General features: G+C 39.4%; 1 protein-coding gene and 1 pseudogene across 1 annotated transcript; both read left to right on the top strand.

The window, feature by feature from the left end:
* The first annotated feature begins 2,464 nt into the window (after positions 1-2,464).
* On the top strand, positions 2,465-9,542 carry LOC131772602 (adenine DNA glycosylase). The gene is made up of 3 exons (XM_059088562.2): positions 2,465-2,939; positions 4,070-5,145; positions 6,261-9,542. Exons 1-3 carry the CDS (start codon positions 2,550-2,552, stop codon positions 6,289-6,291), a joined length of 1,497 nt encoding a protein of 498 aa, XP_058944545.2. The 5' UTR covers positions 2,465-2,549; the 3' UTR covers positions 6,292-9,542.
* Positions 9,543-17,927: 8,385 nt separating this feature from the next.
* On the top strand, positions 17,928-24,403 carry LOC136281956 (uncharacterized; annotated as a pseudogene).
* The last annotated feature ends 1,390 nt before the right edge of the window (positions 24,404-25,793 follow it).

Below are 25,793 nucleotides of genomic sequence, written 5' to 3'. Positions count from 1 at the left end.
GCGGGGCACTGTTAATGCGCCTAGAACCCCCTAGCGACATTTTCACCAATCATAGCAGAGAGCGACTTGTGAGGACCAGCTGACCAATCAACACTATGATTTTTGAGATGTCACGCAAGGCGCACCCCAACAGAAAGTTTCCCTCGGTGTAGGGAGGGAGTGTTGCGTGACATCCTAAAAAGTTGACTGTTCACCAACAGTTCAACAGTTGATAACTTCTCCCTTCCACGCCTCATACAAGTGGGGAATGAAAAGGCTGTTTTGAGATCTTATAGTGTAACAACATCAAATATAAATTTGTTGTATGTTTGATCGACAAATCCCATGAAGAAATTAGTAAATATTTTTTGATATGTCGCCCCTTAAATTTTGTTTTCAGCCAAAGTATATGATATTTTACAGAGGAGAACCTCTTAATTTAGTAATCCTACCCCTATGTATAAAGTTCACATCAACCAACCATTAGAGCACCACTGTGAGGTATTTGTTCATGCATTCTTCACGTGCTGTGACGTTTCGTACATTTCCATTCGTTACCGTGAAGCGTGCCCCATCTTGTGACCGTTAGAGTGAAGAACTTGCGTTCCATGACGTAGTTTTAAGATGCAATTTCAGCGAAAATGTTTAAAAATATTTAGTTAAGGCATGAACCTAACGCTGTGAATCGCTTCAATTGTTAACGTAATTCAATGTAAACATTGGCAATCGGATCTATCGGTAGATTACTTTAGCGGACGAAAAAACCATACTTTCCTAACAAAAAAAATTATATGAATGAAAGTGATCTTCGCAGTGATGTGCACTACTTAGGCAGTAGTGAAAATAGGGCCTGAAAAAAAGTCAGGCCTGTACGGGATTTGAACCCATGACCTCTGCGATACCGGTGCAGCGCTCTACCAACTGAGCTAACAAGCCAACTGGGAGCTGGTCATGCGGATAAAGACATGAATTCAAATATATGACCTTCATATATTCTTAACCGTCTATTCATCACTTCACGGGTTTATTTAGAACCACCATCATGACCAGCTCCCAGTTGGCTTGTTAGCTCAGTTGGTAGAGCGCTGCACCGGTATCGCAGAGGTCATGGGTTCAAATCCCGTACAGGCCTGACTTTTTTTTTCAGGCCTTATTTTCACTACTGCCTAAGTAGTGCACATCACTGCGAAGATCACTTTCATTCATGTCTTTATCCGCAGTTCAAATATATGACCTTCATATATTCTTAACCGTCTATTCATCACTTCACGGGTTTATTTAGAACCACCATCATGACCAGCTCCCAGTTGGCTTGTTAGCTCAGTTGGTAGAGCGCTGCACCGGTATCGCAGAGGTCATGGGTTCAAATCCCGTACAGGCCTGACTTTTTTTCAGGCCTTATTTTCACTACTGCCTAAGTAGTGCACATCACTGCGAAGATCACTTTCATTCATGTCTTTATCCGCAGTTCAAATATATGACCTTCATATATTCTTAACCGTCTATTCATCACTTCACGGGTTTATTTAGAACCACCATCATGACCAGCTCCCAGTTGGCTTGTTAGCTCAGTTGGTAGAGCGCTGCACCGGTATCGCAGAGGTCATGGGTTCAAATCCCGTACAGGCCTGACTTTTTTTTTCAGGCCTTATTTTCACTACTGCCTAAGTAGTGCACATCACTGCGAAGATCACTTTCATTCATGTCTTTATCCGCAGTTCAAATATATGACCTTCATATATTCTTAACCGTCTAAAAAAAATTATGAAAGTCACTGCCATATATCTTCAATTTGAATCAGTCGAAGAACTTGCGATCCATAAAATGCCCTCTGTGGTATATCGTTCCAGGGCAGAAAACTTTAGAGGTTTGTTATCAGATGGAAGCTGGAGAAAACCTTGTAAAAAAAGATCATCGCCTTCAAATGCAAATATCTAGTGAGCGACTGTGAGGCAAAACTTGACACAGAAATGGAAAATAGAGGAATTTGGCTCGCGCAGGCTGAGAAAGATCTGAATCGCAGCGTAAAAATTTGATGAATTTTGCAACCCGAAGTTTGATAAACGCAGGATGTTATTTAGCACTGATTTTGTAGAACGCCCGAGGGATGCGCTTATTATTCTGCGGCGTTGGAACACAGTCAAAAAAAGTCACACACAAAAATGGTCACAAAGTGACTATTCCTTTTCTGTTGACTTAGTTGCGGTACTTAACGCTTGGCCCTGCATTTCATCTAGCGATTTTAGTATTTCCAATTTGTCATGGCATCAACTTGTTCCAAAGTCTTAATCTCCATAGCACTCGGTAGCGATTTTGCTAAAAGCTGCAAGGCCTTTAATTCGTTCCATCTCGATTGCAAGTCCGGCCGGAACATAGGCTTCGTACGCGCGTAGCTTCTTGTCTTCTCCACAAAGTTCGCTGAATTTTCAGCCTCGAGTGCTTGAGCCCGCGTTATTGACCGCCTAGCTGTGACGTAGCATTTCGTTTAGGTTGGTTCGCGCCAAAGTCACCAGCACATTGAACTATCTGCGAGTATTGTGGACGTCTTGTGCGATAAGACTAACTAAAGAATGAGCAAATTTAGGAAAGAAACAGAATCCAAGAACAAATGTGTGGAGCTTGTTGGATCAGAAGATCACACGCATGATTTCACTGTAGATGAAATCCAGCGAATTCGAGCTAATCTGCTGACATGGTACGACAAGAATTGCAGAAAGCTTCCCTGGAGAGAGTTGGCGTCTCAACCTGATCTAAATAGGCGTGCATATGCTGTGTGGGTCTCTGAAGTTATGCTGCAACAAACACAGGTCGCCACCGTAAAGGAGTATTACATTCGCTGGATGGAGAAATGGCCGACTGTTGAACATTTGTCGCGTGCGAGTTTGGAAGAAGTGAACGAGATGTGGTCAGGACTTGGTTACTATTCGCGAGCAAAGAGACTCCACGATGGAGCTAAAAAGGTCAGACTCTAAACTTATTTAAAAGTTTGCCTTTTTTTCCTAGACAAAATTGTAAAAAAAGGTCATTGTAAGCGGGTAGGCTGTATGCTTCAGAAGTTACTTAACAATTGATCCACAAACATTTACGAAATATTCGCGCAGAATATTTTTGAGTTATTTTTTCCAAAAAAAAAAACTCTGTGTTAGCGTGTAGAGTGGCGTGTTGCTCCCACCGATCAGATCGCTGCATAAGGGTATGTATCTCACATCAATCAGATTGCCCCATAAGGGTATGTTTCTCACATACTTAATGTGGCAATCTGATTGGGGCATCAAAGTCTTAAAATCGACAATGACAGCAGTCCCAACATTACAGGTTGAAATATTTTGATTTATCTGACTTTTAACCAAATGTTGTCTTGGAGGGATCTTTTGTCTGTTGATATTGTGCATATGGTTTTTGTTGCCAAGGCCAACATGTTTAAAATTAATATTAAATTAACTGGTCTTTTAATTAAGGGTATGTCAAACATTATTCGAAGGAGATTGCAAAGGGGTTAAAGTTCTCATGACTCGATTGAATAATTAAAACACACCATGAAGTAGCTCCAAGGAGCCTTCCATTTGCTTTGGTTTTTGATTATCTATACTGTCTTCTATGACACTGCCCTATTGTGCATCTTTTTATTAAAATTTGTTCTTAGTTTATTATGCATCCTTAACTCCTTTTTTTATGCACAAGACATTGGCTTCTGGGTTAAAACCAAAATCTACCAAATTTTAAATACCTGTTGATTGAATCACTCTGAAAAGGAAGACTATAGTCAGTACACCATTCATGAATGGAAGCCAATTATGGGTCTAAGTGAACAGAAAGTGACTAATGGAGAACAATTTATAAAAATTAGCCCTACAAGATGAAAGCAGGCTTTCGAGTCATGATATCAAGAAAAATTGAAAGGTTTGACTGACTGGTTAAAGTAGGTTCTGAAAATATGAAACCAACCATTTATGTTGCAGCTTGCTGAAAGGCCATATAATTACAGAAATGGATGATGACAGTTGATTAAGAGGAAAAATGCATTAGAAAAAATTGACCTGAAAGATACCATCAGTATTACGTGCTCTAAAATTCATTTTATGCCTTACAGGTTGTAGAGAAAATGAAAGGAAACATACCTTCCACAGCATCTGAACTACTGAAAGAGCTACCAGGAGTTGGTAAATACACTGCAGGCGCTATTGCTTCCATTTCATTTGGTGAGTGCACTGGAATAGTTGATGGAAATGTGATTAGAGTTTTATCAAGGCTTTGTGGTATTGGTGCTGTAAGTTCCAGTACTCAAGCTGAGCGGAAGTTTTGGGAGCTTTCTCATAAACTTGTTCCTGAAGATAGACCTGGTGAGTTTAATCAGGCTTTAATGGAATTTGGAGCAACACTGTGTACACCTCAAGCTCCACGGTGTCATGTATGCCCTCTGCAAAGGGATTGTAGTGCTTTAAAGCAAGTAGTGAAACAGGACTCTCCAGTATCCATTCTGCATAGAGAAAAAGGACTAACATCCAGCAATGGCATAAAAGTTGATAAACATGTTGACATTGAAGAATGTATCCTTTGCCTACCATCTTCACTGTGGAAGCCCTCCCTCGGTGTTTGCAATTACCCACAGAAACCTAAACGGAAACAACCTAAGGAGGAGACTTTGGCTGTTGTTGTTATTAAACATGACATGGAGGTGGGATCTCATTTTCTGTTGACTCAGAGACCCAAAACAGGACTTTTAGCAGGCTTGTGGGATTTCCCTAATGTTGCTGTTGAATCAAATCAATCTGATGCTTACATGTTTACTACCCTTTGTAACTTCTTGGAAAACAACCTGGGTATCACCCTCAAACAGAGGACTCAAAAAAGAATAGCAGAGGTTTCTCATAAATTCTCGCACGTTCATCATAAGTACATGGTGTTTTCATATGAGCACCCTGAAATCAAGCATTTGCTTCAAACCTCCCAAGAAAAAAGCAAAATAAGGTGGATAACAAGAGAAGACTTAGATACTGCAGCTCTTTCCACAGCCATGCGGAAAGTTTTCACTGCCTTCGAAATGCACAACAGTGGTGAGAATGAAAAACAAGCCAAAGTGGACAGGAAAAGAAAGAGACCAAATTCTCATGATGGCAGAAAACAGATGGTGCTTGATGGATTTCTCAAGTCAAAGGACCAACAAAAGTAAGAAGTCTTGGGTTTTGTGTGGTGTATTTTCCCATGTCAATTCACACCAGAACCAGTTTACATTAGTGTTGTTCCTTCCATGCTCTATTGCATTGTCACATATACATTGTAGTGAAAGTGCTAGTGGGCTTGTAGTAAATGACTGTTGGAAAGGTAGCTTGAGGAGACATGTACTTTTAATGGACCAAGTTGGTAAGAAGATTTAACCACTCATAACAGTTTTGGACTTTAGATTGCCAAATTAACACTGACAGTCAACTTTCAATGCCTTGAAGCCAGTGCTTTCATTAAGACCTGGCATCTGCAGGTATTTTGTTGTGAATTCCCAGGTATACTTTGTCACATTCAAGTCAAGTTTTTAGAACAGAAAAATAAATAACAAAGAAAACAATAGTCAATGTCAAAATATTCACCTTGTTATTTATTTTTCAAATTCCTTGGTCTTTGATTGTTGGATTCATTCTTTCACTGGCAGTGTTTGTTTTGTGTATTTCTGGTAAATTCATCATGCACAAAATAGAAGTAAACATCATCAGTTACTCAAAATAATTTCCAAGCAACTTTGTGTTGAAGTAAAATCGTTAAAGATTTTTGGACCAATCAAAACAACAATTATAGTTCTTTTCAACTGCCAGTTAGAAAATCAAAATTGTCAAAACAGTGTACTTGTTGATGACACACATGTATGATATTCGGAACTTTTTTGCAAAGATGTTTCAAAATTTTGTCATAAAAATCCTATCTTGAAGCTAAAAATACAGAGAGAATAATGAAAACAGCCCTTGAAGACTTAGCACATAAACTTTTATTAACAAAGGCTGCATTTGCTGTGAAAAGTGAAGAAGACCATGTTCTCATGGTTACTGGTTAGCTAGAATGTGAGTAAGTGAGAGACTTTTAATTATTTTTTGTAAAGCAATGGGTAACTCAACAATTGTTTACAATCTGATAGGAAACACACGCTGTGGGTACAGTAAGAATTCATTGGTGGATTGATTAATTCAATTATCTATGTAAACATGAGCGGCTAAATCCATCAACACTTCTGCAGATGAGAGTCTCAATTAAAATAAACTGGTAGAATTCACATGTGTATTTTTAATTTCACCCAGTTCACCCATTGCAAGCATAAGAAAACCCTAAACAAAGATCATGTATTACAATGTGAGTAAAAAAGTGATGTACAAATGGAAAATGATATGATCTGGTTTGGCCAAGCAAAGGAAGGTTTGGATTGTGGCATCAAAATTTGTGAACTTGTACATATGGAAATTTGATACTAACAGGATACTATCTTGTATTAGTTTTGCAGACTTCTGCCATGTTTAATAAAGACCATGTGGTTAGAGTGAGATAAGACATATATAATGACATCTCCCCTCTAAACAACTATGCAGAGTAATATACAAGCAATTCAAATATCAATATTGTTCACAGTTCATTGTCCAAGAATTATGTAAAAATAGGTCCGCAATGCGTATATGTGTGGCTTACAAAATTGAGCTGCTTCTTGGTGTCTGGTATCTCATTGGGTTTCAATTAGAAGAGCTACTATCTGATAACCATTAGATAGTTTTCAATATCGATCCTGTTCATCAATAACACAGGATAAATAGCATACAAAAGTCCTGAAATGTTCATTCTGAAGATGAGAGTTATTGGCCAAACTTTGTTATTGGAGGTCTCATTTTGACAATAAAGGTTGTACATGTAACCCAAGGATTTTAGGAACTAAAAAAACATCAGCATAATCTCCCATAGTGGTCTGATAGATTCAGTCATGATTATGTTTATGTAATGAAGTGGAATTGACTTCTGAAGTTTGTAGGTTGATTGTCTTTTCCAAGGCAAGTGATGTGAAATGAACTCTAGGGAAGAATTTCATATGAATATTTTTGACATTTTGTGTACCAGTACACAAGGACAAAACTTTGCAGAAGGGCAGGGACATTTGGGAAATGATGCAATCTACACTAGAAGCCATTGGGAGCTTGATTTGGTTTGAATTTATGACTAATTTTGGACAATACATACATGTAAAGTAACACAATGCTGAGTGTAGGTTTCTTTAGTCCATTAGGGCATAAAGTTCAACTTTCAGTGAGTTGAGAGCAAAAATTTTACTATAATCATTGTATTTAGGTTTTGTGGGACTGTATTTTCAATAAAGAACAGAAAAATTTAGCTCAGATAGGTAGATATGAGGTTGTAAATGGAAGAGTCTAGAGAAAAAAGATTGGTGCAATTACAAGATCAGAACACAAGCAATATTTTAATGAATCATATGTTGAGTTAAGTACTCTGAAGTTACATTTCTAATATTTTTTAACCCAATAAGATTTATAATTTGACCTGGAGGTTTTATTTAACAGAAAGTTCAATAGAGATAGAGTGTCACCATGATAGATTTCAGGAACAGTAATCAGAGACACAACTTAAACACAGCAGAGTTCAATGTACAGGCAAGTGCATGATGGTATCATATGATTTAAACTACCAGAAACTTTCAAGTTTTCTTATTATTGAAATTGTAATTTCATGCCAGTGAGTCTACCAAATTCAAGTTATTTGGAGAAATGAATAGGTGAACTTGATATCATCATGCAAATGGTCGACTTCGCATCATCATGCAAAGTGCTAATCTACCGTACAAAAAGGTCCAAAACAAACATGGCAAGCAACTGAACTTCATGTATCACTCTGTGTTAGAGCCCACAAGAGGACTTGTGAGACTTGCTTCACTCTCATTTGCCAGAACAAGATTAAACTTCTGGTAACAATCAAAATTCAGAATGACTGTGACAGTTATGGAACTGATCTGTTAAGACTGTGCTTTTAAGGGGTCTACAGATATGATTAGAACCCCTGGGTCTCCAAGGATACCTGATGGTTATCTAATGTGTGTGCAGTTTAAAGTATTTAAAAAATTTTCAAGTGCTCATCATATGAGAAATCATGCTATTAATTATTCATAATGTATATATGAAAGATACACATTTTCAGGAAATCAACAAACTGATGGCAGATAAATTTGACAGTATTGACTAAATGAAGTTTGCCATCAAAATTTGTCCTTCAGCTGAATTCTTACTCAGGAAAGCAATTTTGTTAGTGTTTATCAATATACATAAAAGTATCTCAGCTTTTGTATATTTTTGTCAGCTACTGCATGTATCAATCAGAACAAACTACTTTGTGTAAATCTGATTAGTTTTTAATGTGATCTCTTATTGCTGAGCCTAGTTTATATTATTTTGTACATGAGTTATTACTTCTTCACTAATGATAAATGAAAAAGGCACCTAGTTATTTTCAGCCAATCAAAAAAGTGTAATTTTTCATGTATGTCAGTACTGTGATGAATTTACCAAACCAAACAAGTAACTGGAAAGGAGTTGTAGTCTATCAAATAAAGGCCTAATACACATGTATTGCTACCAAGTATAGATACCAATGCTTATCTGAACCATTATGAAGAGAATCTAGAAGACTGTTAAGCTTGAAGGAAGTCATGAAATGTTAAGGTCTGAATAATTCTGGCCATAACTTGGAAAACATAACACTAATCACATTTCAGTTAACATTAAAGCACTAGGCTCCTATTCATTTAGTCCTATTCATAAGTTTCAATGTGGCACAACCTGCACTAAAGGTCCAGACCATGAAATGTTGGCCTGTGAGAGCACAACTCCATGCTGTAATCTGCACTTAGAAGACAAGCCAACTATAGGAAAGCCAGCATGTGAAATCTAAGAAACAAAGATGAACGAAAAACTAGATAAAAAACCGATCTTCGACAGCGTGTTACAGCCACCATTGCAAAATGGTCACTTTCTGAAGCTTTGAAGCTCAGGTAACTTAGCCAAGCATAGACTGGAACCTATCTTCGACGATAGTAAACCACGTGACAAGCGCTCTGTTCACCATGACAAATCCAGCCAGGAATAAATATCTTCAATCATGACATAGTGTGGTTTACACTTCGTGTAAGCCACACAAAAATCGTTTTAAAGTTAGTGTTCTCAGCTGACAACAACAACTCAGCAACTCAGCCTAGCATTTTTTCAACAATTATCAGTCATACCAGTAATATACCAAGTCATCTTGTCTTGGTACCCAAATAGTATGGCCAGATCTTGTTCTGACTACTTGAGGGGTCTTGACGATGTTTCTGTCACTCCCTGTGCTCTTGGTGATTTCTCTGTCACCTTTTGCACTTGCGATGGTGCCTTTGTTAACTTATGAAGTCTTGATGTTCTCTCTCCTGTTTCGTCTGTAGAGAGTTCCACCGCAGATCAGAATTACTGATCAAGGGGTGCGAGCAAGTTTTGTAACTTTGGAAGGTTTTTTGCCATTTTTTGTTTATATTCGAACAGCATCACTAGTTTTTGCAGGAGGCAGTGACTTTGCTCCTCATTCAAAGAATGGCTTTTGTGATTTCTGTTGAGCTAAGAGCTGGAACTTAGCATCTGTTGAAATTCTTACATACAGAAGCTGTGTAGTAGTTGGAAGTTTGGTTTTCAGCCTTCTGTTAAGGAAAATTTGAGCCTGAGAATAGCTCAGTCCAGTGATCAGAGTATTTCTGTTTTCCAGCAAGGCAATTTATAGATCGGTACCATCTTCATAAGCTTTCTCTAGAACAGATTTGGTTGTTCCACTGGCTTTTTCTACTTGTCCATTCACTTGTGGATGCTTGGGACTTGTAGTGGTTTGTTTAAATCCCCACCAATCTGTGAATTATTTGAATTTCCAGCTTGAAAACTGAGGACTGTTGTCAGAAATGACTACATCAGGTATCCCATAGTGTGCAAAGGTGGATTTAAGTTGGGTGATGACTTCACAACTGTTGCAAGCCAATCTCTACCCATTTTGAGTAATAGTTGACAGTTAGAAGATAGTCCTTTCCACCAAGGGTGAATAGATCACAGGCAATCTTTTGCCAGGGCCTTTCTGGGACTTGATGCTGTATCAGTGGCTCTTTGGTATTGTCCTTTCTATGTTTTAGGCATGAACTGCAATTTGCAATCAGATCTGTTATCTGTGCATTCATGTTTGGCCAGTACAGGATGTTGCACTCTCTTTGTCTGCTCTATTCAATTCCCCAGGTGGCTTTCATGAATTCTTTTAAGCATTTCTGGTCTCAATTGTTCTGGAACAGTCATTTTGTGATTTTTGATGAGAATTTTGTCAGTGTCATAGATTTTTTCTTTGAAACTCCAGTATGGTCTTGCATCAGCAAGTATTTTATGTTTGTGGTCAGGCCATCCTTGTTTGGTCAGCTGTGCAATTGTCTGAAGGGTTGGATCTGCTTTTGTTGCTTCTTGAAACTCTTTCGATTTTTGCACCGAAATTGGAAGGTTGGCTACCAGGAGATGGATTTGCATTTCAGTTTCAGCATCAGATATCCCTTGATTAGTGTAAGTGGTCTCCAGGTGGGCTCTGGATAGCGCATCAGTGATGAACATTAGTTTTTGTGGGACGCACTTTACTTTCAGGTGGTTGTGCTGCAATTGAAGCAGATTGCGTCGAATTCTAGGTGGTGCTTTTGCAATTGGTTTGGTGAATATTGCTTCTAGTGGCTTGTGATCACATTCTACTTCTATTTCTCTGCCATACAGATACTAATGAAAGGGTGCACATCCAAATACTTTTAAATTGTCAGTGTTTTTTAATCAATTGGCACATATGCCACAAGCTGATTATCTTGAAGTAAGGCAGCTCCAAGTCCTGATGGGAATGCATCTACTGAAAGCTCCTCAGGCTCATTCACATCATAGTTGCTGGTTTTGAGGTTAGGACCTTCTTAATTTCATTAGGAGCTTTTTGTTGTTGTTCTTCCCAGTGCCAATGTACCTCTTGCTTGACTATCACTCTAAGTAGCTCAGTTAAAGTGCTCATGTTTGGGAGAAACTTACTTAGGTAGGTTACTATGCCTAGTAGGGGCTCTACATTCTTCTTGTTTTGTGGGGATGGCAAGTTGAGGATTGCCTTAATCTTTGAGTCATCAGGTTTTATTCCATCTTGGGTAATCTTGTCACCAATATACACAACTGCGGGAATCTTGATTTCACTCTTTTGTTTCTTCAGCTTAACACCTTTCTCTTGGGCTCAGTCAAGCACATTTCTGAGTGCATTATCATGGCTCTCTTCATCTTTGCTCAATATGAGAAGATCATCATATACAACTTCTGTTCCTTCAATTCCTTCAAAAGTAAGCTGCATTTTCCTCTGGAATACTTCATTTTAGGAATTCAAGCCAAATGGTAACCAATTAAATTTGAAATGATCAAATTGTGTGTTAAAGGTTGTAAGAAGAGAACTAGGGTGGTCTAGCTTTACATGCTAGAAGCCATCTTTGGCATCTAATTTGCCAAATACTTTTTCACCAGTTAACTGTTGGGAGTTGGAAGTGTTCTCTCTTCACTGCTCGGTTCAAATCTTTTGGATCAAGACAGATTCTCAGATTTCCATCTGGCTTTTCCAACATCAAAATGGAGTTAACCCATTCTGTTGGCTGATCAACTTTCTCTGGGACACCTAACTGCTTCACTCTCTTTAGCTCTTGCTTTAGCTTGGGTAGAAGGGTGAATAGAACCTTTTTAATGAGATGGATGACATACTCAACTTCTGGGTTAATTTCAATGTGATGTTCCCCTTCACACTCTCCAAGGCCTTCAAATAGGTCATTAAAGTCATCAAGGATTGAAATCTCTGTAGCAACATCAGCTGTGTGAACAGTTCTGACAAACTTAAGCTCAGTTCCTGACATGCTCTTAATCCAAAGAGGAGGGGTGGACCCTCAGCCTCAACAACAAAGAAATCAGAATTAATATGTTTGTCTTTGCACTTACAAATCATCCTTGCGCCTTCTAGTACAGGTATCTCAGATCCACTGAAGCCAAATTAGTTTTGCTTTGGTTGTCTTCTGGTGTTCCTTTGAGTGAGTTAAATACATCTGATGGAATTACATTTGCTTGTGCTCCAGTATCCAATTTAAATACTAGGATGTTGTTCACTTGAAGAGATGCTTTCCATTCTTGTCCATGGTCATCTTTTTGGACTTGACCGATTGATAATTCTTCCAATTGCTTGTCTTTGACAACAGGTTGAGCGGCTTGATCGCTTTTCATGAGATGAACATTCTTCAAGAGACATTGAAATGCAAAGTTGATTCAATTTTTTCCATTTTTGACAGACTTTTACAAAGCTGGGCATTTTCTCAGTGGATCAAGTCTTGCACATCTCTTGCATGCTTTTGGGAGTCCACTGTTTGTCTTTGGCTGGTGATCTTTTCCTTTTCTGTCCTTTGGCAGGAATTTACCACTTGGTGTAGCTTTCTTATTTATGTAATCTACACTATTTGATTCTTTGGTGATCAATATTGTTTTGCATTTTGAGAAGTCCAACACTCTGCACATATTGATGGCTTTCTGAAGACTTATGTCAGTTCCTTGCAATAACTTTTCTCGTTGTGTGGCAGACTATTCCACAGATGATTCTATCTTGAATTCAGCTCTCACACAGCTCTCCAAATTCACATGAGCTTGCTTTGGTATGCAGCTTGGTTACACAATGATTGATGCTTTCAGTTGGTTCCTGTACACAGGTTTAGAATTTTTGCTGTTTAAGTGTGGTATTCTTGAATAGGACATGGAGCTTTTGCTCTGCAGTCAATAATGAAAATGTGCTGTAAATTTCAAATGCTTCTCCTCTCACAAGATGAAGAAATATGGCAACTCATTGCTCCTTGGTTTTTTCATCGATCCTGAAGCTTCCATGAACAGTTAAAATCAGTGTTTCCACTTACGCCAGTTGTCTGTAACATTTCCATTTAGACTTAGCATTGAGGGTGGCTTGAATGCACTCATTTTAAGCTAGACTTTTATAGTTCAAACTTTGTTTGAGATCTACTACTTCTGACACCATGATATGTTTAATAAAGACCATGTGATTACAGTGATGTAATACATATATCATGACAACTGCGTGTTGAAAGTTTTTTAGAATTATATGATGTTGCATAGTTGCCATCATTCTGGATATTTCTGTGACTTTCTGGAAGCTTTCAAGCTGTGACTAAATGGAGCTGGACACTGAAAAGTTGCTTGACAAGTTTTGACAAAAATGACTGTTATTGTCTTATCATACACAACATTTCCAGAAAAAAATATTTTGAGTTTTCAAGAATATACTGACTCAAATTTTGGTCACCAGTAAACAGCATGTCCTTTCAGAGGACTTTTGTGTGAAACTCAGCAGGTTTGCATGTTGGCAAATGAAAGAATTTTATTAGAAATAAAATGATCAGTTAAAAAACTATCACAAAGAAAACTAATATTTAAAAATTATTAATGGGAGTTCAACACCAAAAACTCCATTTGAAGCCAGTTTTTCTGAATGGAACTAATAGGCTAACAAGAGGGAAATTGTTTTCCATTTCACTCTGTGGCGGCTGCTTTACAGAGGTACCCACCAACTTCAAATCATGTTGACAGCACTGTGAACCCTTGCTTAGGGTTCACTGGAACCTAAATTGATTTCCCTGGATTTCAGTCATACATTTACTGCAAAAAAAAAAAGAGACAAACAAACAAGTTGGACGGTGGTGTAAACAACCGGTTGCAGATCAGAAACAGTGTGAAAGGAACTCTATAGAGTTTTTTTTCTTTTCCCTTGTAGTATCACAAAAGTGCTATGACAAATGTAGGGATGCTATGCATGCAAGAGTTATTTTTTTGGGATAGGTTGGTTAAGTTAGGACTTAAGTTGTTTTCAGTATTGAAAAGAAAACATTGTCACTCAAGAGGTCCATGTGACTACTGCCAAAGATCAGAATCGAAATAGTGCTATACAGTTGAACCTGTATTGTGATAGTTAAATTATTGTGATGTGAGAGTTTAGTGTTGTAATTATTATACATTGCCCCATTCCAAATTTCCTGTGCAATTCAAGTGGTGGTTAATTTCAACATGAAATTAAAAAAATGCCGTGTTTGTGGATTTTTTTACTATGTAAATTTAATTTATGAAAGTATGCCACAAAAATGGTTATCATCTTTCTTAATTCTACTTGGCTTTGAACTCTCAACAAAAGTTTAATTGTAAAAAAAAAATTAGTTCATATTGTATTCACTTCTTTAAAAACTGTTACTCAATACTTTGTGAATGATAAAGTATAAAATAAAGTGGCTGCAATAACAAATGTTATAATATTGATGCTGACACATTCCAGAAACAGAAAAAGAGTAATGAATACAATGCAATGCATTAGTTAAATCAACCTTAAGGATTCCAATTTTTCTTAAGAAAAATTAGTGTCAACAAGCTTTGATTTCAATTGAGACCTTTGGGCAGTAATGATATCACCTGCTGTAGAAAATACTCTCTCTGAGGGAACTGAAGTAGCTGGAATGCATAGATCCTGTTTTGCTATAATAGCTAATGAGGGGTATCTTTCACAGTTTGACACCACCAGTTAAGGGATTTTCAGTAGCATTTATGGATGGCTCCTTGTACTGAGAAAGCTCTGTCTCGCAAATATCATGTTCAGACTTTTGCTTTTGTACTCTTGTAATGTAATGTCTCCCAAGAGACTTGACATTGCAGTTGGCTTATCCTTAACTGATTCAGACCCCTTAGTTTCCTGCCTCATTTCCTTAGCAGGACTGGGAAGGTCATCATGGTATTCATCAGGTAGAGTTGGATGCCTGGAGTAGCCTCTGACTGGGGTACTTCTGCTGCATCAACCTTGACAGCAGCTTTTGACTTGAGAGAACTTAGAGCAAAAACAGCTTGCACAGTTAGTTCATGGTATACATCTAATCTATCTTTATCACTCAGGAATGGTGTTGATTTGAAGCGTGGTTAATAATAACAATAATAATAATAATAATAATAATAATAATATTAATAATAATATTTATGAGGGAGCCCAACTCGCCACAGCGGTTTTCAGTGGGGCCCTCATAAAGAGGGTTTAAAGTAAGAAAAAGTAGAGTAAAGAAAGTAAAGAAATAAAGTAAAGAAGTAAAGTAAAGAAGTATTGCCACTGTCAAATCTTTCTTGGTAAAAAAGGAAAGAAATAAAATAAAGAAGTGTTGCCACCGTCAAATCTTTCTTGGTACACGTGTCCTGGCATCTTGTTGAGAAATCATCCACAACTTCTTTCTTCACTTGCTTTATCAATGCTGAGTCATCATCCTCCCTCGTTATGTAATTCACCATTTGTTGCTGAAGAGGTAGAATCATTGACAAGGTTAGCACACTTTCCTCACATAGTGCTGTTGTTGCAATTTTAAGTGGTGTTAAAACAGCAACCAATTCTTCAGCAGATGCAAGATCTCTTTCAGACAATGAAGAAACATCTTTTTCCCTTTTATGGAGTTCCCTTGGATGTTAGAGCTGCATAAATTGCAGGTTGCTGCTCCAGGTACCTACTTATCATGTTCAGTGCTGAATTCCACCTTGTTGCAACACCCACTATTAGCTTATATTCTGGTAATAGCAAAAGCTTCTGCTTTTCTTTGAGAATTGCAGCTGTAATAGCACTCTGTAAAATAACCCACAACTCATCTCATTCTGGCAAGGAGATGACTCACAGGTAATTTTCAAAGCCTCTCCACAAGCTAACGAAGTTCCTAATTCTTCTGCTACCACTGTCATGTTCGAAGCATTGTCAGTTACAATAGGTGGACCTGGAGGAAGATTCCACTCTGTCACTGCTTCTCTCAATACATTGGCTATGTTGACACCAGTGTGGCTTTCTGGCAGTGACCTTGTCTAGAAGAAGAGATAAGGATAACATTTGAATGTTCAGAGACAGAAAAATATATGCCATTCAACACTTATGCATATCATGTAACCACAATAGCTTGCCGGGGACTATCGCTTTCCCCAGGTCACTTCAGATATACAGATAGTTTGTATTCTAAGAGCTAAACTCAATTAAAATTTCATGAGCAGAATAAAGTTATTATGTTTTCATAAAAATAAACTCCAAATTATTCAACTGCCACAATGAAATGCACATAACCCTCTCTGCAATCACCAATTTTTGGAAAAAGGAAAAATCATCTCGAACACTTCACTGAAATGACCATTCAAGGTAAATAACAATATTGCACAGGGTTTCAATGTAATGAAAAGGTCATACCTCTAGGATGTTACTTCCCAACTCCACTCCTTGTCGATATAGTGGCAAGTGATTGTCAGATATGATTCGGTGGCATGGCTCGTCCAGCCGTCTGTTGTTAAAGCAACAGCAATAGCATCAGCAAGTTCACTATTCAGTTCAGTTTTCTTTTGCTCGTAGAGTTCCAGCAATGCCTTATCCGAGAAGTGCTGTCTGGAAGGTATTGTATACCTAGGCTCAAGAATATGAACTGCGGTCTGAAATCCTGAATTTTGTACAACACTGAATGGGCGTAGATCTTTGATGATAAATTGCAGAATTGCACCAAAAATTGCATTCACTCTGCTCGAATTGTGTGGCAGTCTGGTCGCAAATAACACTAAAAGAGCCTCCTGGCCTGAATGAGTAGTTTGCTGTATAGAAGCTGTGGCATCTGAGCATTCTGAGGATGTAGACTGTAGATATCTGCTGTGTTTTCTTTGCACGTGATCGGTTAGGTTTGTTGTATTTCCGTTGTATTTCAATATCACTTGGTCAGGTCACAACTTGCATGCAACCCTGGTCTTATCCACAAGACTGTTTTCCTTTACAAAGCCGAAGTGTTGCCATATGCTTGCTTTCCCTTTCTTGTTTGGCACTATTTTGTAAGACTTGCTTCTATCTGTCATGTTTCTTACACATTGACTGCTCTTCCAGGAAATTCTTCCAGAGGGGGACCAACAAAATCCTTGAACTGCCATTTTGAATGCTGAGAAGAACCTGGAGAAAGTTTCGGCGTTTATGCACGTATAATTGTTCCTTGATCTCAGAATAATCATTTTCCTATCCTTGATATCACTCACACGTGTCAAAATTTTAACTTTGTACTCAGCTAGTTCCTTCTCTGACAACTTCCTTGAAAGCTTCATTTGCTCCATCTCCTATATTTGTTGGTCGTGTGCCTCAGCGTTCTCTCGATTTTTTTTTGTGATCGGCGCTCTACATGAACACTTTCATTACTTTTCTTTCCTGTGGCTACGCATTGATCAATATACTCCTTCGTGTGAATTTCTTATCTAGTAAACATCTCTAGGGACTCTTCAAGCTATTCTTCTTCCTTCGCTAATTCCTTGTAAGTTTCGATCAGCTGGGTAACATCTTCATGCTTCACAACAAGCTTTTCATAGGCATTTTGCAGTTTAACAAATGATTCTCTTACCTCGGGTGCTGGACGCTTACTTTCCACCATGCTGCGAAGTGATTTTCCAGCCCTAGTCAGTGATGCTTTGGCAGTACAGTGACTGACATTTGTCTTTCGGTAATTCTGCCATGATGTCAAGCTCCTCGGGACTTCAGGTTAGCCAGAAATCGAATGAAATGGACCTTTGGACATTGACACAATACGGAACGCTGGAAAATCATCAATCGTATAATGAACAACAAGTTCATTTGAAGGAATCATTCGATCTGAAACATACAATCATGCAATATAATTACGAAACATTTGGATATTTACAACACCGATTATATAAAGTGGGTAATGAACCAACAGTACAAACTAAACTAATTAAGACTTACTTCTGTCGCCGGTTTCCCGTTAACATTAGACGGCAGAAGAAGGAAAAAGCCGGAGTCCCCACGCAGCGAAAACATTGAAGAACAACAGTTACATGGATGATATACTGGACTCCGTTCACACTGTACAAGAGGCTCAAGAGCTGACGACCGGAATTGACATTGTACTAGAGAAAGGTGGTTTTAAAGTTAAAGAATGGCAGTCAAACAAGGATCTGAGTAATAACTGCGACCGACAAGATGGAGAAATCAATGTTCTCACTGGTTCAGTTGAAGACAAAGTACTAGGCGTTGTCTCGAACATTGCTGAAGACTCATTCAAGTTCAAAGTGAAGAATGAAGCCATTCGAAATTCTGAACTCAACCAAGCTGACAAAGAGAAGTATCCTCAGTCAAGTAGCGCGAATTTTTGACCCCGTTGGATTCGCTTCAGCCTTCCTGATAGGAGCAAAGATTGGCTTACAAGAGTTGTGGCGACAAGGATTTGAATGGGACGAAGACCTTCCTTTAGAAGTTCAACAAAAATGGATCGCCTTTTTCAGGGAAATGAAAGACCTAAACAAGGCCTCCTTTCAAAGAAGCTCACCAGCCAGGAGAGCATCTACCAACTCTCTGTATTTTCGCTGACGCATCCAAGGAGCTTTTGGTGCATGCGCGTATATGGATGGATGGATGCCTTTATTTAAAAATAAAAATAAACAGAAGCCCTAAAGAGCCACCTGCTATCAAAGGGAGCCCTGAGTATAAACTAAATAAAATACACTACAATTTCATGCGAAATACAAACACGAAGATATAATACACAAATATAAGATATAAAAATTACTCTACTTTGATGAATTATAAACTATGGATCCATAGTAATAAAACGATCGTTTTGCAATTTCTGTCCGTACCGAAGGTAGATGGATTAAATTTTTTTGGCAAGTATCACGGCTATATAAATGCTTATTGAAAGTAAAATAATTCTTAAAAAACGGAGGACATTGCCCATTTCTACATTTGTTCACTAAATTCAAAGTGTGCTTGGATTGCCTATAGGCTAAAGTTGTCAAATTCAGTTTTTCGATCGCATCCTCGCTACTTGAAGCTCTGCATACAATCCTTCCTGCTCGTCTCTGTAAGGACTCTAAAGCATTCTCATTTACTTGTCCACAGCATCCCCACACTGTGTCATAATATTCAATAATTGGTCTTATCATGGAAGTATAAATAATCTTCGCACTATGCCAAGTAATGCAGTAGCGAATTCGGCCAAGCATTCCTACCCTTTTACCAGCTTTAGCTAGGATGAATTTAATGTGATCGTTGCAATTGAGACGTTCATCAAACACCACGCCAAGATACTTGAACTGAGACACACGCTTAATAGAAGTGCCATTTACACTTATGGTAAAAGAATCTATATTGACAAGCGAGGTGATGTGCCAAATACCATAGCTTCAGTTTTTTAAACATTCAAAAACAAACTGTTCTTGACTCAATACACACACAGCGCCATGCTCAATTCTTTATTAAGTAACAACGCCACAGCCCACGTGCAACATAATGTATGCTAATTATGCTAGCTTAAACATGACATCTTCCTTTCCAACGAAAAAAAATAAGAAAAAAATTTAAAAAAAAACTAAACAAACAAACAACATAGGTGAACAATTTGCGTGACAACTATCTAGGAATATTACTAGAAATCAATGTCTGTTCCACACTGTTGTGACTTCCAAATGTACTTGAAAACCTGTCCATAACTAACTATAACATGGCCTCGTAGTAAGCAACTGTAAAGGCCAACACAGTCAATAAAGTCAAAACAACTCAATGCCTGGTTATTGAATATGAACAGTTCAGTTCATAATATAGTCCTCCTGAATCTTGCTGGTAGTCTGACAGTCCGGCCACTGGAAGTACACTTGGGGGGTGTTGTTGAGGACTGCATTGGTTGGATAAGTCCAGGGAAGGCATGCCACCATCAGGTGGTGTAACACCAACCAGCAGGTCGGCCACTGCTAAGGGTGTGGCTGGCAGATCAATAGGTGGTCCCGCAATCACCGGGGAGACTCATCTGTTGGGAGCAGGTGACGACGGTTTCGTCGGTAGGCCAGTACCGTCAGGTGTTGTAACCATGAAGGACCTTGGGGCAGTATGCTGTGCAGTAACAATGGCAGGCTCCCAAGTCTTTCCTTTTCTTATTCTAGCTGTTTCGCCTTCCTTAATAATTGGCAACAGTTTGGCATTCCGATCATAGTACATTTTCTGCTTATCACTCCGTTGTCGTAGCTTCTGCTGGGGTTATCAACCACCTTGAGGTTTCAAAAGAGACTCTACAGTAGGCAGTTTGGACTTCAACATGCGACTCATAAACAACTGAGCAGGCGACTCTTTCAGTCCAGAGATAGGTGTGTTTCTGTATTCTAAGAGAACTATGTAGGGGTCATTGCCATCTTCACAAGCCTTTCTAAGTAGGTTTTTTGATGGTCTGAATTGCTCGCTCACTCATTCCATTAGACTGTGGGTATCTGGTACTAGATGTGGAGACTTCGAATTCCCACTCACTTGCAAAATTACGGAAGGCCTTGCTTTCGAAGGGCATATTGTCAGCAACAACTCCATCCGTAATACCATGTCGGGCATACATGGATTTCCTGCTAGTAATAACAGAGCTAGCTGTCTCGTCTTTCAAAAGACAAAGTTCAGGTTACTTAGAGTAGTAGTCAACCACAACTAAATAGGAGTTAGAGTTCAATTAAAAATGTTTGTTGCCAAGCTTCTGCCATGGTCTCTGAGGGACTTCATGAGGCAGGAGAGGCTCTTTCTGATTCTCCTTTGATACTTGAGACATACTGGGCATTTGGCAACCATCCTCTAAATTGCAGTAGACATTCCTGGCCATTAGACTACAGCTCGGCCCTTGACTTGCATTTTTCAATACCAAGGTGTGACTCATGGATACAATTTAGGACATCTTGTCTCACCTCTAGTGGGATTATGAGCCTCTGGCCAAGGAACAACAGACCTCCTGCTTCATGAATCTCGCCCCGAAGATTCCAGTAATGGGCAACTGATGTAGGTAATTGGCTTCTATGGAAAGGCCAACCACTCTTAACAACTTTACTTGACATCTGAAGGTCTTCATCTTGAGCTGTTGCAGACTTCATTTGTGCCAGTTTCTCTTGGGTCATGGGAAGATTTGTAATGAGGCTAAGGACCATCACCTCCATGTCATCGTTCAAATCAGTATCTGTATGCTGTTCATCCAGAAAGGCTCTTGAAAGGGTGTCGGCTACATACATGTACTTGCCAGGAACATAAGTGATGTTGACTTCATACTTCTGAAGTCTCAGAAGCAGGTGTTGAAGCCATGGAGACGTACTAACTAGTGGCTTCTTTGAGATTTATACAAGTGGTTTGTGGTCTGACATAACATCTACTGTTCTACCGTAAATGTCGTGATTGAATCTCTCGCAGCCAAATACCACTGCAAGAAGTTCCTTCTCTATTGTGCATAATTGCCCTTTTGCTTGGGTGAGAGATCTAACCAGATTTAATTTTTGGCAAGCTGAAAGTCCCAAAATTGGCGGTGACTTAACAGCGGCGACAAAAAATGACAGGTTTTCTTTCATACCACGAGCTTCACGGTTTAAGTTCAATGTTCCTTTAGGCTTCACCTGAAGTCTCCATACGACGAGAGAACACACTGGTCTCCAACAGCGGTGACTTGTTCCTGAGTTTCGAATAAACACCGAGTGGCAATACATTCGCTTCGGCTCCTGTATCCAGTTTGAACTTGATTGGTGTTCCGCCGATACGTAGACTCGTAAACCAAGTCGACTCTTCGACTGGCGGTGCACGAGTCACTGTTCCGATAAATAATTCGTGGTCCCCATGATCTGACTGACCTTCGGGCGCGACTCCACCAATTGCGCCTTGATCGCTCGGAGTGACTGCGTGTGCGCAAGAGTTCATTAGTTTAGCAAAGTGGTCCTTTCCTTTGCAGACGAAACAAAATCTTCCAACGCAGGACAGGACTTTGGTTGGTGTTTAGGTGCCACACTTCGAACAGTTGAACGAAAATTTTGAAACGCGGTGGTTTTGGACGCTTTGAATTGAATTTGTTTCCGACTCACTGAACTGGAACGGTCTCGTCAGTATCTTCCAATTCCTTTATTTGAGTTGTACTTGCTTCACCCGTTCTGCAAATACTTGCTGCTTTTTCAAGTGTTAGCTCTGACGAGTCACATAGCAGCCGTTCTTTCAGTCGGGTATCTCTCACGCCAAACACAATTCGGTCTCGGATCATGCTGTCATGCTGCTCGCCAAATTCGCAGGATTTCGCACGTGTTTTCAGCTCGGTGATGAACTGGTCACTCGTCTCACCTTGCTGTTTGCACTCTCAAAATTGGTTATCTTTCGAACACAGTGTTCTTTCTGGTGTTGACAAGCCCTCAAACTTCTTCTTTAGACAGAAATCTTGTTTGGATCCTCACCAGTAGCGAATTTGAAGGTATTATAAATTTCCAGCGCTTCTTCGCCGATCACGTGAAGAAGGATCGCGCACTGAACTTTTCATCCTCTTTAACGTTTCCATATGCCGTCAAATAAAGGTCGAACCGTTAAATCCATCTTCTCCAGTTTTCACTAGGGTTTCTTTGAAGCGACCAAGCTTCCGGGGGCTTGAACGAATCCATTTTTACTCCTGGTACCATGTAATGTTTGACTCAGTACACACATAGCGCCATGCTCAATTCTTTATTACGTAACAACGCCACAGCCCACATGCAACATAATGTATGCTAATTATGCTAGCTTAAACATGACAGTCCTGACGAAGCCAACATTCGATTGCTTTAAGTTCTTCGTTCAATCTTTCTTGTAATGCATCGACTTTGAAGGCGGCGTAAAACAAAACGGTGTCATCCGCATACATAAGCATACTGCATTGGGAAGATTCATTTACATGAGTATGAATAGTAAAGGTCCCAAAATGGATCCTTGCAGGACTCCGATGGAAATGGGCTCTGGGTCAGATGATACACCCTGGAAGTCCAAAACCTGAGTTCGATGGTGGAGATAGTCTTAAAAAACCATGAAAGCTCTTTATCTAATACACTCATATAAATAGCTTTTGTAGTAATAAGTCACGATTACTGTATCAAAGGCTTTTCGAAAGTCAATGAAACTGCACCCGTTAATATCCCTTGATCCATGTTCCTTCTTATGGTGTCTGCAAGTGAATGCAGCAAATTCGTTGGAATGACATTTTCGCAAACCGCATTGAAATGGACTCAAAATATTATGTTCACGCAGATACTGATAAAGCTGATGATGAACAGCCCGCTCCAGTAATTTTGAGACAGTGGGTAGAATTGAGATGGGACGATAGTTATCCATTTCTACTACCTTGCCCTTCTAAAGAGAGGAATAACTCTTGCGGACTTGAAATCCAATGGAACAAGTCCAGATTTTAAAGAACAATTATTATCTCTGCCAAGGGTTTAGGCACATTATCAGCAGAACCAATCAAGAGACGAGCAGGAATATTGTCCAGTCCATCGCTTTTCCTGTTTTCAAACCACGTAATTGAGCTTTGACAAAATCTTCCGAGACTATCAAATTTAAAAGCTGGATGCTGTACAATTCTATGATGGATGTTTTGGGACCCAGTTGAAGACGAGGATGCAGATGGTAATCATTCCAAGAGCCGAGTAGCTGCACCGACGAACAACTTATTAAATGCTCTTGCAATAGTCCTTCTATCGGTGGTTATTGACTGTCCAGTGTTTATTTTTGGCGAAACAGCTGTTTTCTCGCCAGGTAATATTTTCGTCATTGTTTTCCAGAAAGCTTTATGATCTTTGCCACTGTCTTTCATAAGACGATGATTATATGAGCTTTGGCTTTCCTTATACTGTTAGAAACTCCATTTCTGCCGCACCGGTAATTAGTCCAGTCCTCAGAGTTTATCGTCTTCCTTGCTTTCTTGAGAAGAAAATGACGTCGGCGCATGTTGATTTTAATGTTTTTATTTAGCCACGGACACACGTCTACACCTCGCACACGCTTATGAATGACTGAAGCATGCTTGTCGGCTGCAGATCTTTTAAATGATTTTAATATGGTTATATCAGAAGAATAACTAAAAACGAAGCACATGATGTGAGATTTGTCGCTGCCAAATCGAGAGTGGCCCCTCTCAAGGAGCTCACAATCCCGCGGCTAGAACTACAATCTGCAGTTTTGGCTTCCACATTTCAAGTCTAAATAAAGGAAGAGTGCCGTTTCTAGTTTGAAGAGACTTTCCTATTTACGGATAGTGCCATAAAGTTATCGTGGATACGTAGTTACAGCCAGACGGTATAAACCATTCGTGTCTAGTAGAGTGGGAGAAATCCAAAGCAACAGTGACCCGGCCCAATGGGAACATTCCTGGCGACCAAAACATGGCAGATGATGTTTCACAGGCCATAGCAGTTTAGAATTGTCAGGAAGATGGGTAACAGGACCAGAGTTCTTACGCTTGTCAAAAGAGCAGTGGCCCCAAACCAAACTAGAAGCAACCAAGAAGAAAATGTAAGAGAGAGTAGGAGAACAAAAGAAGTAGGCGCAGTGGTAGTCACGCCGTGTCATTAACCGTCGACGCGTATTCAAATTGGAAGAAGTTATTGCGCGTGATAGCATGGTTGCTCAGAGTGAGAAAAGATTGCTTGCTAAAGGGAAACAGGAGGAGAATGAAGTCAAGGACTGCTCACAGATCAATGTCGCACAGAAGAGCCTGCATAGTTGCCTTAAAGACGACTTCAAGATGCTGAGTCCTTTCATAGACGATGAGGGTATAATCCGAGTCGGAGGACGTATGGACAAGGCAATTGTGTTTTTCGAACGAAGCATCCTGCCTTGCTACCACATGACCATAAGATATCCCGTCTAATCACACCGGAAGCCCATCAATGTGGACACTCAGGGGTGGCAACAACATCAGCCAAAACGAGAACGAAGTACTGGATCTTGCAAGTTCATGACCTGGCCAAGACAGTTAAATTCAAGTGTGTCACTTGTAGAGAAATGGAGCCAAAGACAAAAACGTAGATTATGGCTGACTTACCTCATCACAGAACAGCACCAGATAGCCCGTCATTTTATTACACTTCGTGCGATTACTTTGGTCCTCTAACTGTGAAAGTTGGAAGAAATAAAACAACAAGTTAATTTTACCGCCTGAAGACCAGAGTAGTGCATCTGAAATAGCTACTGACTGCACCACGATGGAGTTCATTCAAACGCTGCGCAGATTCTTTTCCATTAGAGCGTACCCCTCTATGGGGATGAGCGACAATGGCACCCAGATGATAGGCGCTCAAAGGGAATCACGCAAGAGGATTGAAGGCTGGGACATCGCGAAACTTCGAGAGTACTGTGCTGATAAAGGCATGAAATGGAGATTCACAACCCCGGCAGCCCACACCAGAATGGTTGTGCCGAAGCACTGGTGAAAAGCTGCAAGATCGTTCCTAAAAGGCGACGAGAAATCACATCTTCACGCCGTTTGAATTGTACACATGCCTGTGGGAAATCGCTAATTTAGTCAATCAACTTTCAGTTGGTCATTTTCCAAATGATCCGGATGACGGAGCTTATCTGTGCCCTAATGATACGCTGTCGGCAGAGCGTCCCTACAAGTTCCGCAAGGACATTTTCGTGAGACTTCAAAAACTCATTAATAATTCATAAGCCCATTAACCTATCAAAATGGTAGATAATACATCACGTGCAGTGACTTTATATCGATAACCTCATCCTTATTAGTATGTGGTGTTTTATCAGATATAAAGACACTGCACCGTGACTTATGAATATGACTTAATTATCAACACAGAAACTGACACAACAAATGGTGGGAACATATTTAATGTTCTTTCAACCAATTTTCAACACAGTCAAATTTACTTTTGCCCAAATCAATAGTA

This window comes from Pocillopora verrucosa, chromosome 1, assembly GCF_036669915.1.
Source record: "Pocillopora verrucosa isolate sample1 chromosome 1, ASM3666991v2, whole genome shotgun sequence".
NCBI classification, from domain to species: domain Eukaryota; kingdom Metazoa; phylum Cnidaria; class Anthozoa; order Scleractinia; family Pocilloporidae; genus Pocillopora; species Pocillopora verrucosa.
The sequence above is the reverse complement of the archived record's forward strand: the minus strand, read 5'-3'. Positions and strand labels throughout refer to the sequence as shown.

What these genes read in the sequence shown, in the direction of transcription:
- LOC131772602 (XM_059088562.2), top strand. Translation starts at nt 2,550, where the DNA reads ATGAGCAAATTTAGGAAAGAAACAGAATCCAAGAACAAATGTGTGGAG. An exon ending in TCCACGATGGAGCTAAAAAG is followed by an intron (nt 2,940 to 4,069) that starts GTCAGACTCTAA and finishes TATGCCTTACAG; the next exon opens with GTTGTAGAGAAAATGAAAGG. An exon ending in AAGTCAAAGGACCAACAAAA is followed by an intron (nt 5,146 to 6,260) that starts GTAAGAAGTCTT and finishes AATTTCACCCAG; the next exon opens with TTCACCCATTGCAAGCATAA.